The sequence below is a fragment of the Oncorhynchus kisutch genome, linkage group LG24, assembly GCF_002021735.2.
Source record: "Oncorhynchus kisutch isolate 150728-3 linkage group LG24, Okis_V2, whole genome shotgun sequence".
NCBI classification, from domain to species: domain Eukaryota; kingdom Metazoa; phylum Chordata; class Actinopteri; order Salmoniformes; family Salmonidae; genus Oncorhynchus; species Oncorhynchus kisutch.
The window spans coordinates 6,048,199-6,063,152 of record NC_034197.2 but is presented as its reverse complement, the minus strand read 5'-3'; the positions used below and the strand labels follow the sequence as shown (position 1 = coordinate 6,063,152).

Here is a 14,954-nt window from a genome sequence, read left to right as displayed (position 1 = left end):
CACTGCTATGCTTTATCTTGGCCAGGTCGCAGTTGTAAATGAGAACTTGTTCTCAACTAGCCTACCTGGTTAAATAAAGGTGAAATTTAAAATAAAAAAAAATAAAAAATGTAAACTGCCTTGCTCAGGGGCAGAGTGACAGACCTTGTCAGCTCAGTGATTCAATCCAGCAACCTTTTGGTTACTGGCCCAACACTATTATACGCTACACTGCCGCCCCAAAGCTTGTGCACATTACGGCCTTTAAAAATAAAATAAAAACTTTAATTTATTGAACTGCATTGTTGGTTAAGCACTTGTAAGTAAGCATTTCACAGTAAGGTATGTTGTATTTGGCATATGTGACAAATACAATTTGATTTGATAGTGAAGCATACAATCTCTCCCAACTGGGATAACCCTATTTGAGCAATGGTTAGTGAGTGTGCCTACAGGTTAGGAGATCCAGGTTCAAGACCTGCAAGTGGAGTTGCCCTGTCACCATTTCCTATGTCACTCACTTCTGACACCAGCGTAGCAAACAGTGATAGTGCAACTCCCATTGCTTGGTGTCCCAGCCTGTGTGTCAAGCCAGCCACAATTCAGGAGTCAATTCTCCACTGATAAACTTGCATATTACAGGGATACTGTGTGCAATACTAGACTAAATAATTCCATTACTGTCCTTGGACTGTATGCTATCCAACATTTTAATGATCAAACAATTCTATAATAAACAATAGTCACAAGGCTATAGTTACTAGTGGAACAGATAGTATGGAAAAAGTCAAGTGGCAGTGTAAACAGTTTTGATAAGCTCAAGAAGTCATTAATGTATGTATCAAAAAAAAGCTTGACACATTCTCAAAATGATGCTCACTTTTTTAGTGCGGTGTAGTTGGCTTTATATTAAAGATTTGGACTTTGCTAGTCAATACCTCTTCAACGGAACATGTCAAGGTGTTATAAATGTCATATACTAAACCAGCTGACGATGGAGAACAAGTTACACCCACTGTTTTTGCTGTTCCGTTCCGTTTTCAAAAAAGTATTTTATGTTAGTTTTCTATGGCTGATTCTCCCTGTAGTCTAAGCTAAGGGACCATCTTAAAAGGGAAATTGAAACTTATTGTTAATGGAAAAACTTCAATTGTAACCACATGACATTGAAATCTCAAACCAACTATAATACGTCCAGGGACCTCTCCAATCCATGGCAATTAGTTTTGTATTATTTATTTTTTTAAACTTTGGCTGTTTTCAATTAATTCAATTTTGTAATTTAAAAAAGAACTTCCTAAAAACCTCAATCGCTTCAACCCCATATCACTTGCATGAATACAACCAACTGTTATTGCTTCAGGGACCTTGTCTGTACAATCTCTGGCCATAACTTGTTTATTCTTTGACATTGGCTGTTTAAAATAAATGTTATATCATTATGTAAAAAATAATACTTGTTTAAAACTTCAATAGCTTCCACCACATGTTACTTGCATGAATAAAAAAATACAATGAAAGACAATTACTTTTATATTTTTGGACTTTGGCTATATCCTATGGATATTTATTTAATTATATGTAAAGGACTTTCATGAATAAAACCAACTGTTACTAGTTCAGGTACTTTGTTTGTACAATCTACGGCAAATACTTTTGTATTTTTTCTATTTTGATATTTTCTATGAAATTGGACGGACTTTAAATTAAAAACACTTCCTTAAAGTGTCAATAGCTTTCACCCCACATGACTTTCATGAATACTAACAACTGTTATTGGTTCAGGGTCGCTGAACAATGTCAAATTGATTTGAGAGCAATATGTAATGTGTTTGAGAAGCTATATTGACATTTTTCAATAAACTGCGGCTAATGGGCAGAAGTAACTATGACCCTCTTTAGATAGCCAAATGGTGACACGCTGCTCTGAAACAGCCAGTGGAGCGAAAGCTGGACTCATTCATACAAGTCATATAGGGGGGAAATAATTGAAGTTAAGGAAGTACTTGTCATGTACATAAAATTAACATTAATAAAAAATTGTCATGGTCAAAAAGCCCCAAAAGTAATTGCAGTGGATTGGAGGGAAGAGGTCCCTCAACCAATAACAGTTGTATTCATATGCAAGTCATATTGGGTTGAAGCTAAGCTGTATGGAAGTATTTTTCATGTAAATTCATAAAAAATAGCAAAGTCAAAAAGTACAAAAGTAATTGCTGTGGATTGGACAGACGAGGAACCAATAACAGATAGTCATATGGGGTGAAAGCTATTGATGTTTGAAGGAAGTGTTTTTAATTTAAGTGATATGGGGTAGAAGCTATTAAAGTTAAACATTATTTGGCATATAATGAGACAAATTTAATTTCAATTGCCAAAGTAAAAAAATACAAAAGTAATTGCAATAGATTGTACAGACAAGGTCCCTAACCAATAGCAGTTGGTTGTATTCATGAAATTCATCTGGGGTTGAAGCTATTAAAGTTAAGAAAGTATTTTTGAAGTAAATTAAATGTATTGAAAATAGCCAAAGTAAAAACAGAAAAGCAATTGCCGTAGATTGTACAGACAAAGTCCCTGAACCAATAATAGTTGGTTATATTCATGTAAGTCATATGGGGTGGAACCTATTGAAGTTTTATGCAAGTATTTTCTTTTTACATATAATGATAAATATTTCATTTAAAATAGCCAAAGTCAAAAAATACAAAGGTAATTGCCGTAGAAAGGTCCCTGAACTAATAAGTTATTTTTATTCATGAAAATGCTTAGGGGTAGAAGCTACTGAAGATTAAAGCAAATATTTGATTTTTTACATATAATTAAATTAAATTAATTGAAAAGTCATAAAATACTAAAGTAATTGCCGTAGAGCAATGTTTCAGCTACATTTGAACTCCAAAAACAAAACACCATACCGAATTGCAAGAACAAGGGGTGTAAAACTTGTTCACTATCGTCAGCTGAATCGGAATGTCATTTATATCAATTTTGCACGCACCGTTTAAGAGGTATTAATGATCAAATCAATCAAACGAATCTTTAATATACATAAAAAGTACACGGCACTGTCTCTTTTAGTAATGGTGCAAGTGACACAGGCGCGTTTGGACTCCTGGACATGATCAATGTTTGTGCGTTGTTGTTTAGCATTATAGCCACGCTAAAAACTTGTTTTTGATGGATTCAGATTAAAAATAACCAGCCTTCAGTCAGTTTGCAGCAGCTACGGTGTAGCGGCACCCAGAAGTGAACAAAGCGACCCGGAAGCGCTGAACCAATTGGAGGCAGGCAGAAAGAACATCAACATTTTATAAAGCAAGACAAATCTGCAATCGGGACATCAGGTCTGTCTGCAATTATTTGATGTCATTTGTAAATGTATTTCTGAAAGTCGATAACCTGCAAATGTATGCATTGTGCAGATATGTATGCATTGCCCCTCGGTTCGTCAAAAAGTTGCAATGTTCAACGCATTTTTGTTAAGATTGGGATAATGGATTTTAAAATATCTGTCAGCGTGCGGTTGTGACCTTTACGTATAGATTATGTTGATTTATTAAAATTTTTAGGTGCAATTCTCGGGCATTTGACCTATTTCCGTGTTATTTTGCAGGGCATGGTTGTTGTAGGAAGTGTCCGTTTAAGAGGTGGAGAGGCCGGGCTATTCTAACCTGCAATTTGTCGTAAACAAACAGTCATGTTTTTGACATAAACACACCTTTGTGTCAGGCGGTCTCCTTTTAGAAGCAAAAGAAGATGCTCCTAATATTGGGATCTGCAGAATATGGCGTCTCGCCTTATAAAAATGAGTCAGGCTGCCATTTTTGTTTCTCTTTTGTCTGGAATTTTCTTTAAATAAAACTGTCTTGAGTGGTATTGTATCGGATGGTCGCATCGCCAAATTATGTCATTCCAGAAAGGTCGAAGGGCACACGTGTTAGCCTAACAAAAGTCTAGACTACCAAAGCAAACATGTTATGAGGGAAAAGTTGCCAAAATTACCCTACGTAACCCTACCCTAATAATATTTTACTGGAAATTAATTTTGGTAAGAAATAATGAATACAACGATGACATTTAACCTGTAACGGCTCTCTGACGAAGAGGTAGAACAAGGATTGGACCAAAATGCAGCGTGGTTAGTTCGATACATGTTTAATGAATGAAAATACGAACAAATACAAAAACAAACGGAAATGTGAAAACCTAATACAGCCTGTCTGGTGAATAAAAACACACTGAGACAGGAACAATCACCCACGAAAACACTCACAGAATATGGCTGCCTAAATATGGTTCCCAATCAGAGACAACGATAATCACCTGACTGATTGAGAACCGCCTCAGGCAGCCATAGACTACGTAGACACCCCACAAAACCCCTAAGACAAAAACACACCACAATAACCCATGTCACACCCTGGCCTGACCAAATAATTAAAGAAAACACAAAATACTAAGACCAAGGTGACAGAACCCCCCCCCCCTAAGGTGCGGACTCCCGGACGCACCTCAAAACCATAGGGTCCGGGTGGGCGTCTGTCCATGGTGGCGGCTCCGGCTCGGGACGTGGACCCCACTCCATAAATGTCATAGTTCCTCCCCCTCGCGTCCTGGGATAATCCACCCTCGCCACCGACCATGGCCTAATAGTCCTCACCCAGAACCCCACTGGACTGAGGGGCAGCTCGGGACTGAGGGGTAGCTCGGGACTGAGGGGCAGCTCGGGACTGAGGGGCAGCTCGGGACTGAGGGGCAGCTCGGGACTGAGGGGCAGCTCGGGACTGAGGGGCAGCTCGGGACTGAGGGGCAGCTCGGGACTGAGGGGCAGCTCAGGCAGGTAGTTGGCTTTGGCAGATCCTGGCTGGCGGATCTGGAAGAGTCTGGTTGACTGGCAGATCTGGAAGAGTCTGGTTGACTGGCAGATCTGGAAGAGTCTGGCAGATCTGGAAGAGTCTGGCTGACTCGCGGATCTAGCTGCTCTGGCTGCTCTATGCAGACTGGCAGCTCTGGCTGCTCCATGCAACCTGGCAGCTCTGGCTGCTCCATGAACCTGGCAGCTCTGGCTGCTCCATGCAGACTGGCAGCTCTGGCTGCTCCATGCAGACTGGCAGCTCCATGCAGACTGGCAGCTCAGGCTGCGCTGAACAGGCAGGAGACTCTGGCAGCGCTGGAGAGGCGAGGCACACTGTAGGCCTGATGCGTGGTGCTGGCATTGGTGGAACTGGATAGAGAACACGCACAGGAAGCCTGGTGCGGGGAGCTGCCACCGGAGGACTGGTGTATAGAGGTGGCTCTGGATAGACCGGACCGTGCAGGCGCACTGGAGCTCTTGAGCACCAAGCCTGCCCAACCTTACCTGGCTCGATGCCCACTCTAGCCCGGCCAATACGAAGAGCTGGTATGAACCGCACCGGGCTATGCAACCGCACTGGAAACACTGTGCGCTCCATAGCATAACACGGTGCCTGCCCGGTCTCTCTAGCCGTCCGGTAAGCACAGGGAGTTTGCGCAGGTCTCCTACCTGGCATAGCCATACTCCCTGTGAGCACCCCCCCAATACATTTTTGGGGCCGACTCTCAGGCTTCCATCCGCGTCGCCGTGCTGCCTCCTCATACCAGCGCCTCTCCGCTTTCGCAGCCTCCAGTTCTTCCTTGGGGCGGCGATATTCTCCAGGCTGAGCCCAAGGTCCTTCACCGTCCAGTTCGTCCTCCCATGTCCAGTCCCTCTCTCGCTACACCTTGGTGCGGCTACACACTCCCCTGGTTTAGCCCAGGGTCCTCTCCCGTCGAGGATTTCCTCCCAAGTCCAGAAATTCTTGTTGCGCTCCTGCTGCCGCTGTTGCCTGTTACCACGCCACTTGGTTCGGGTGTGGTGGGTGATTCTGTAACGGCTCTCTTCTATCTCCTCCTCTGACGAAGAGGTAGAACAAGGATCGGACCAAAATGCAGCGTGGTTAGTTCAATACATGTTTAATGAATGAAAATACGAACAAAAACAACAAACGGAAATGTGAAAACCTAATACAGCCTGTCTGGTGAATACAGACACACTGAGACAGGAACAATCACCCACAAAAACACTCACCGAATATGGCTGCCTAAATATGGTTCCCAATCAGAGACAACGATAATCACCTGACTCTGATTGAGAACCGCCTCAGGCAGCCATAGACTACGTAGACACCCCACAAAACCCCTAAGACAAAAACACACCACAATAACCCATGTCACACCCTGGCCTGACCAAATAATTAAAGAAAACACAAAATACTAAGACCAAGGCGTGACATAACCTATTCTGATTTCTGCCCAAAAATGTGTGTTCAGACATCTTTAGGCACAGTTAAATAAACATTTAGGACTGGGATAAAGAATATTGAGAGTAGGCAAATCGAAAATGACTGACAGGTGTGAACAGTGAAAGTTTTCATCTTTGACTGCATTCTTATCATGTCTTGAATGGTAAGGCCTTTATTTCACTGTGTAGTTTGAACTGAACATAATAGGTTTTTATACAAAAATGCTACCCATAATTATGAAAATGTATTATTGGGACTGTGTGTGAATTGTTTTGTTTATTATCTAAATACCACCGTAAAAGTATTATATGAATACTTTATTATTGGCATGTCATATTTTGTAGAAGTATTACTTTTATGTAACAGAAATAATGTAACAACTTTAGTTATAAAATACACACAATAACCAAATTCACACAGTCACAAAAATACAATTTCATAAGCCATATAGTACAATACTGCTATGTTGGTCTTGGGAGGTGGACCTGAGTATGCGTCCTATTAACGTTATTGTACTTTTTTCATTCTACTACTGTAACTTTGCTCTGATCTTAAGAAACAATGTATCTTAATGTTCAGGTAGGGATCCATACTTCAGAAAACAAAGGAAAATATGAGGTATTCTCAAAAACAAAGAGTCACCGGAATTAAAAAGTATATGGACATATAAACGGACACTGTTTTAATCTAAGTAGTTTTAATAACATCTGTCAAAAATGCTTTGTATATTTGTATTTGAAATGTATAGAATACTGCGGTAAAATGTGTGTTTCTGTCTCAGGATGGCTGAGCCTCGATTCAACAACCCCTACTTCTGGCCTCCGCCTCCTTCCATGCCTAGCCAGGTAAGGACATCTTCCTTTTTTTCTGTTCTTCCATCTAGGCTGATATTATGCATCTCATTATTTTCTCAGAAGTATTTCAATCTAAGAATGTCCATATAGGTATTAACCCAGCAACAAAAGTAGAACTATAATGGGATCATCTTTAGCTTGATGGTTGATAAACTGGAGCTGTTTTCGGTTGAGCATGACCGTTTAACCCTTTCAGCTGGATAACCTGGTGCTCATCAACAAGATCAAGGAGCAGCTGATGGCTGAGAAGATCCGACCCCTGCACCTGCCGACCAATTCAGCCCCCTCCCAGCAAACCCTGCTGGTGGCCTCCTCCCCCTTGGACGGGGGGCAGCACAGCATGCTCATGCCCAAGTCCCAGCAGGGCCAGCATCATCCCCAGGGCTCGGTCCAGCAGCCCGACATCGCCCTACACGCCCGCACAGCCTCCAGCTCTGTACCAGGTAGGTACTGTAACAGTGTTTGCAGTCTGCTGTCTGCTCACAACATAGGTGCACACTGGAGACACCACTTGGCTCTGGTGATGCCTGAGACCTGTTCAATGGTGCATCTCAATAGTCTTAAAGGGTTTTGACTCCGCAACTCCTCTGCCTTAATTTGAGAACGCATAGATGAAAGTCTTGTGGTGGATGCCTACCAGTCCAGTTTTAAATAATTCCCATTTTATTATTGAGCATTGTAAGATTTCAGGATGGATGCTGAGTAGAAATTGGTGCTATTTATAAAGTGATTTTCTCATTTGTTATTACCTTGTATTGCCTTCAATCTCTGATGCAGAAGTGAATATGGATGACAAGTCAGCAGTGAAGGTTAAAGGACTGTGGGATGAGTGGCACATGCGACAGATCGTTGAGCAGCCATCTAGAGTCAACCATCGGTCAGGTAATAACCACACCCCCTTTCTCATGGGAAACATATATGTACAACCATCAATGAAAACATTCAACAGCCATGTACTACACGCCAAGGGACCAGACAAGAGCCAAATACATTTCAGTGTAACACGGTCCCTTATTAGTTTGCATAAAAGCTCAGTCTCTCAGCAAGCTAAATCGCTAACTTTTTGCATGGCTTATCATTTGTAAGTCTTCATGTGCCCATACACAGGTCTGGCCCCTATATCCCGGCCGGACAGCCACAGCACTTCAGAGGCCCTCACCCCCACCTCCAGCAGCCAGAACCGACTGGGAGGGACCCCATCGGTCAACATCATCTCTGGGCTGGCCAGCGGCCCTGGCATGGAACAGATGAAGAGCGGGGGCCTGGCTGGACTCCTCGGCCCACCACCCAAGACTCCCCGTGGGCGGAAGAAGATCAAAGCGGAGAGTGGAGGGCCTCTGCTGGTCGTGCCCTACCCCATCATGGCCTCTGGCGCCGACCAGGGCTGTATCACCTTCCCTGCCAAAGAGGGCAAAACCTACAGGTATGGTTACTTCAACAACAAAAAGTTTTAGTTTCGCTTAGTTTAAAGTCTTATCTCTTAAATAAATCACCCATTTTCAATGTTTTTTGACCTACTTGAGATATGTAGTTAAGTTATATGCACATATCAGTAACACTTTACTTTAAGGGGGTACATACAGTACAGTAAGGCATTCAGTCATGACACATTATTGGGTGTTGCAGTATCATTCGTAACAGAACCTTCATCCGTGGCATAAGATTTGACTCAGTCCCATTTTCTTGTAACCAGATGCAAAGTGTGTCCGCTCACCTTCATGTCAAAGTCAGAGATGCAGATCCACTCCAAGTCCCACACGGAGGCCAAGCCCCACAAGTGTCCCCACTGCTCCAAGTCCTTTGCCAACGCATCCTACCTGGCCCAGCACCTCCGCATCCACCTGGGAATCAAGCCCTACCACTGCTCCTACTGCGAGAACTCCTTCCGCCAGCTCTCGCACCTGCAGCAGCACACCAGGTCAGTTGAGTTCACCTTCATGGAATAGAAAGCGATGAAGAGAAAAAAGTTGTCCACCACAATCCACACCATATGAAAATGTCTGTCTCTTCACAATGACATTGACAACATTAAAAATATATTTTAAACCGGAGCATTCCATTGATGGAATGTACAGTAGCTTTCCATCATTAACACTGACATTGGGTAGTACTGTGGAATGTATGATCCAGTGTATGTATCCATTATTTTACAACTGTCATAATATATAGTATGTTTACACCATATTCTTTTACATGTTATTTTGTAATTACATTATATTTTCTGCTGTACTTGCTCAATAAACCATAATATTTCAGTTAATTCTCTCTCTAACATGCATCTATCATCATCCGCATGTGTCTTAGAATCCATACTGGTGACAGACCCTATAAATGCGCAGCCCCTGGATGTGAAAAGGCCTTTACCCAGCTCTCTAACCTCCAGGTCAGTAGTAGCTACATCATAACAGGATTATTTACTAATCTTTTACAGTCCTTCTCCCAGTCTTGAATGTCCCGACCCAGCCGAGGCTGCGGATCCGTTGGTAACCACTCCGTCCTGCCCCCCCTGGATCCCTTTCGCCCAGAGCTTGAAGATCCAAATCACTTTCTGCACGTGTTTCTATACCTCTACTTGATGCACACATTTTTGTGGTTACCCTCCCTTCAATTTCTCATTGTCAATCGTGAATGATAAATCCTGTTTTACCACTGAATTGTCCATGCAGCATCTGCATACCAACCATTTGATCTCAATCAGTTTCATGGGGATATGCATTTAGATCTTCTTGAGTTATATAGTGTTGTTTGCGATGTAGCCTACAAGGCTGTTTTGAATAATGTACAGTGAGGGAATTTTAGAACAGAGTGTGTTAACAAACTGTAGCATAGCCTAGCTGTGTTTAGTTTCAATCGAAGCACATATTTTGCATAGTGGCGCACACTGTTGAGTTTGGGCCACATCCTTAAAAATTGAAATTAGGTGGTGTTTCTTGGCTTACAGTAACATTATACTATGCTATTATATTTGGTTATGTTATTAAGCAATAAGGCACAAGAGGCAGTGCTGTATCATGAATACAGTCACAGGTAAATGCCGTTGTTTAGCCCGACGCGATACAGCACTGCCTCAAGTACCTTATTTGCTTTTATAAAACGGTTACCAACATATTAAAATAGCAATGTATTACATATTTTGAATTAATTCATACAATTTCATTCTTTCATCAGAAGATATAGTCCGGACAAAAGTTTGGATATTTTGGGCATGTTGCTACATGTTACATTCGTTCTTTTTTTCCATATTTGCTATGCCTACGCAGAAGAACTGGTCATCCGTTCTAAACAAAATGGTTGCCATGCAGGCTGGATACATAACGTTCTTGTCACTCGCTAGCTAGCTAGCTAGCTAGCTAGCTAGCCAATTTTAGCTAACTCTGAACCTGGAATGACAGTACACTAGCTGCATTTGTCTTTGCTATAGCTTTTCTTCCTATTGGCATTTACTTGGATGTCCATGATAATGACGTTGATGAGTGAATTTGACTGGCTCAGAAAAAGTTGTCTCTTGTCGCCTGGGCACCGTTCACTCTATGTATGGTACTACAGAGATCGAAATTCTAAAGTGAAACATTTTTTCAGAGGTCGGACAGGCAGACAGCGAGGGTTATATTAACTGTACCAAACTAAATGCTAGGCTGGAAGCAAGGGGAAATAATGTTTGAGTTGAGATGATTCGGACAGCAGCATGAACATGATATTCTTATGGAGGCATAGTCATACTTTTCAGATGGGACTTTTAGCAGGCATAGCTGTGTCTGTGACGGCCAATACAGCACTGCAAGGAAACGCTGCTCGTGCAATCAGCATCCAGGATCCAACCCGTTTATAATGATTGATTCAGCTTTGATGTAACGTTATTAAACAAGCACCATTCATCAGAGTAGCTTGTTCTCATCGAGTAGAGAAGTGAATCCCGCACATGTGCATAATCTCCGGGACCTTTAGCTGTCGGGAAGAGGGGTCCAGAAAAGTTGGGATCCACAACCACTTCGTAATGTTAAAGGTGGTACATGTAACAATTCAACCTGAAAGTATTCCTAAATAGCGATGGTATACTGCCAAATTAAAATAATAAGATTCCATGAGAGGTGAATATAGGCATTTTTAAGCCGTATTATTCAAAAATGACAAGGAAAAATGTATAACAATAGACCTAAATTGGATATCATTGCTGAAAATGTCAAGCAACAGTCTACTCAACCATACCATAACAACTTTACTGGAATGCTCTGAATGATAGTTATCCTGCAATGAGTGACTAGGTTGCTCTTACATCTTCTCTCTCTCTCTCCCTGCCCCACTCTCTCGCGCTATGTAGTCCCACCAGAGGCAGCACAACAAAGACAAGCCGTACAAATGTCCCAACTGCTACCGTGCCTACTCAGATTCAGCATCGTTACAGATCCACCTGTCAGCGCACGCCATCAAAAATGCTAAGGCGTACTGCTGCAACATGTGTGGCCGGGCATACACCTCAGTGAGTATTCTAACCCACTGTTCAGTATTAGGTGTTTGTAGTAGTGTCAGCAAATACAAGGCATTGCTATGGTCCTGGTCAATTGTAGTGTCTGTAAACATTTGCTCAAGCCGGACATTATGATAACAAAGCACGATTTAAGATCACCACATGTAGAAATAATCTACAGTGGTAAAATAATATTGTGAATATTAATTGCTTCCTGACTTTTACAAAATGTGCATGCACGAATCATAACTGCATTTTGGAACCAGGGTTGCCAACATGCTTTTGTGTCGGGGATACAAACTGGTTTTGAGTCGTCCATTTTGTGTCTTTGCAGGAGACCTACCTTATGAAGCACATGTCCAAACACACGGTAGTGGAGCACCTAGTGAGCCACCAGTCCCCCCAGAGGACTGAATCCCCCAGTATCCCAATACGCATCTCTCTCATCTGAATTCAGCATTACTGTATGTTGTATTCTTTTTCTCTGGAAGGCTGACGTTTAGGGGCCCTGCACATAAGTCCATTGACCCAAGGCCCACATATGCATCACATAACACCTGACATTCATTTACAAACCCTTGTTTCATTTTTACACAGATTGGGTCGGGTTAAAATAAAAACGAGCATAGCACCTTCTTTGCAAAGGTTTATGTCAATGGGAACAAATGTCGGATAATGTCTCGTGTTGGGTACAACTGAGCACTTACAAAGGCTTTATGCAAACGGTCTTATGCATTGGCCCTTAACATTTTAATGTTACAAAAAAATTATTCCATTACATTTATTATATATTTTTTCAATATTTTCCCTTATACCTAAACTAAATGGATTCATATTTTCTGGGTGTGTTCTGGCGACATCCAAAGATCATTTTAAAGCGCTCTCAGGCCTTGTGGTTTTGGATCCAAATGTTTTTCTATCTTTTCCGATGGAAATGCAAAAAGATTACTTGAGGCAGCTAAGAGTATTGACTGTGTCTAATCAAAAGTCTGATGTTTTTTGGTGAATTTTTTTGTTCAAGCAAAGTTTACAGGGTCAGACTTCAAAAGCAGCATTTTAGAGAAAAGCAATTGGAACTATGTAGACAATTCGATTGTCAGGTTGTTTCTCGTGGAGGAATGGTGAAACAGTGCACCAAAATGTAAAAACAAAATAATGAATGTTTACTGTTTCGTCAAGATCAGTTCAATTGTTATGGTTAATATAATCAAGATCATATGGGTTATATGATCAGACACTAATTAAATCAACTGAACTGTTCAAATCAACAGAACTTTTCAGACGTTTTCTTTGTGGCCAGGTATTACATATGTGAGTTGGTGGCTTTGCAGCTAGTCAAGATTCATTGGGAAAACAAGCTAACATTAGCTAGTGCGTCAGCTTTATGGCTTTACTTGGCACTGCCCTCAATAGGCCTACACAAAGCTATCAAGATGAGCATTACAAATGTTATGAACAGTCATGTCAGCTTTTGTCAAGTAACTTCTGATGGTCATCATAACATAACACAAGCTGTTGTTAGCAAAGGTGATAGAAAAGGAGAGTAAATACTTTCTGTCATGATAGTTCTAAGTCACAACCGCTTATGTTGGTAATGTGGTTAGGTCTATGTTACTAGAGTAACTACATTTCTATTCTGAATATATTTAGAGAAATATATAGCAAACATACATTTATTGGAGGTGAAATATTTTGTATTTTTATTGACTTCTACTTTGTTATACTCTCACTGGTGTCACATTACACTTCACAATCATATCACCAAGTCAAGTTAAAGCTATTTCCCAGCCTGGTTACAGAGGCCTGTGCTGCTTTTTTGAAAAAAAAGTCAATTACATAGTTTAAACATGACAATGATATTTGAAAGTACATGGTTGGACCAAATAGTTAGCCAATATTAACCCTAATCCCACTACATTCAGGATTGTTTTATCTTGATTTGTGAAACTAATTCTCAACAGGTTTACATTTTAACATGCAGTCAGTATGAGTTTGTTCAAACCATATAACTTCATATGATGGTAGTGTTACTGCAAGTGTTTCTTTCATCATGGTATGCACACAGTATTGTTGTATTTTTACTGTAATTTTACCTTCTGGTTGCTCTGGATGGTACTAGTAGCCTGTATTCTTCAGGTTACTTAGGACAAGGTGCTAAGGCTAGATGTTTATTTGAGATGGAACTGAGAATATTGTTAAATACATTCATAGTATGTTAAAAAAAAATACAATACAAGCCACTGGCCTGGAAATAAACATTTATGCCAACAGACTCTGCCACTTCAATTGACTCTCTTCCGAGAAAAAAATTGGTCAATGTACCGTTTCATAACGGTTTTGTACAGGTATGTTTATGTATGAACTTACTGTAATGATTTGTATTTCTGAATATTGATACTTTTTATAAATATTCATGTTTTATATCAGTTATTTACGTATAAGCCTTAACAATTTTATCATTGAACTACCATTTTATTTCCATATTCAGTATTGTGTTCTTCAGTATTTGGTCTTGTCAACATTTTGTTATTTTTCCAGATGGAATATCCAAACTGTAATCTGTATATGAATGAACTGTTAACCTATATTCTCTATGAAAAGATAGTGCAGATTTATTACACCTTTTCTTGTCTTGCTTTGTGATTTCATTTAAAGTTTCTAAACAACTTAATATGCACACACAAGACAGAAGTAAAACTAAGAAGATCAATGTTTAAAAAAATTAAATATCTTTACCTTGTTTAATAAACAGACTGTTATAAACACACTTTAAATTGTACTGCATAACTTTGATGAATAATTTAGAACAAAACAATTTGGTATTCTCCATTCAATATTTATCTATAATTTTGTTCCAGGATATGCCCTGGGGTGTATTCACTAGTAGGAAACCAAAAAGAAGCAAACCACTAAAATGGGGAGCGAATAATCTGAATTTGTCCAATAAGAAACCCCTGTTTTTGTTGACAAAACGTTTCCTACTGTTGGGCAATTATGATTACACCCCAGGTGTGCTTAAACTAAACAAAAGTATCAAATACACATGGGAAGATTCAATGACCTTTATGAAAATACAGTTGAAGTCAGAAGTTTACATACACCTTAGCCAAGTACATTTTAAACTCAGTTTTTCACAATTGTTGACATTTAATGCTGGTAAAAATTCCCTATCTTAGGTCAGTTAGGATCACCACTTTACTTTAAGAATGTGAAATGTTAGAATAATAGTAGAGAGAATGATTCATTTCAGATTTAATTTCTTTCATCACATTCCCAGTGGGTCAGAAGTTTACATACACTCAATTAGTATATGGTAGCATTGCCTTTAAATTGTTTAATTTGGGTCAAACG

General features: G+C 40.4%; 1 protein-coding gene across 3 annotated transcripts; it reads left to right on the top strand.

The window, feature by feature from the left end:
- Nucleotides 1–3,066: 3,066 nt before the first annotated feature.
- Nucleotides 3,067–14,370, top strand: LOC109869490 (zinc finger protein 362). Of its 3 annotated transcripts, none has more exons than XM_020459681.2 (9): nucleotides 3,067–3,326; nucleotides 7,066–7,129; nucleotides 7,335–7,581; nucleotides 7,916–8,020; nucleotides 8,246–8,561; nucleotides 8,832–9,056; nucleotides 9,443–9,521; nucleotides 11,457–11,615; nucleotides 11,938–14,223. In XM_020459681.2, the coding sequence occupies exons 2-9, from the start codon at nucleotides 7,067–7,069 to the stop codon at nucleotides 12,052–12,054; spliced, it is 1,311 nt and encodes a 436-aa protein (XP_020315270.1). In that variant the 5' UTR covers nucleotides 3,067–3,326; nucleotide 7,066; the 3' UTR covers nucleotides 12,055–14,223. The 3 variants fall into 3 exon arrangements, with proteins under 3 accessions (XP_020315270.1, XP_031659339.1, XP_020315268.1); XM_031803479.1 differs by having other exon boundaries at nucleotides 3,176–3,326; nucleotides 7,362–7,581; nucleotides 8,225–8,561; XM_020459679.2 differs by having other exon boundaries at nucleotides 3,182–3,326; nucleotides 8,225–8,561; nucleotides 11,938–14,370.
- The last annotated feature ends 584 nt before the right edge of the window (nucleotides 14,371–14,954 follow it).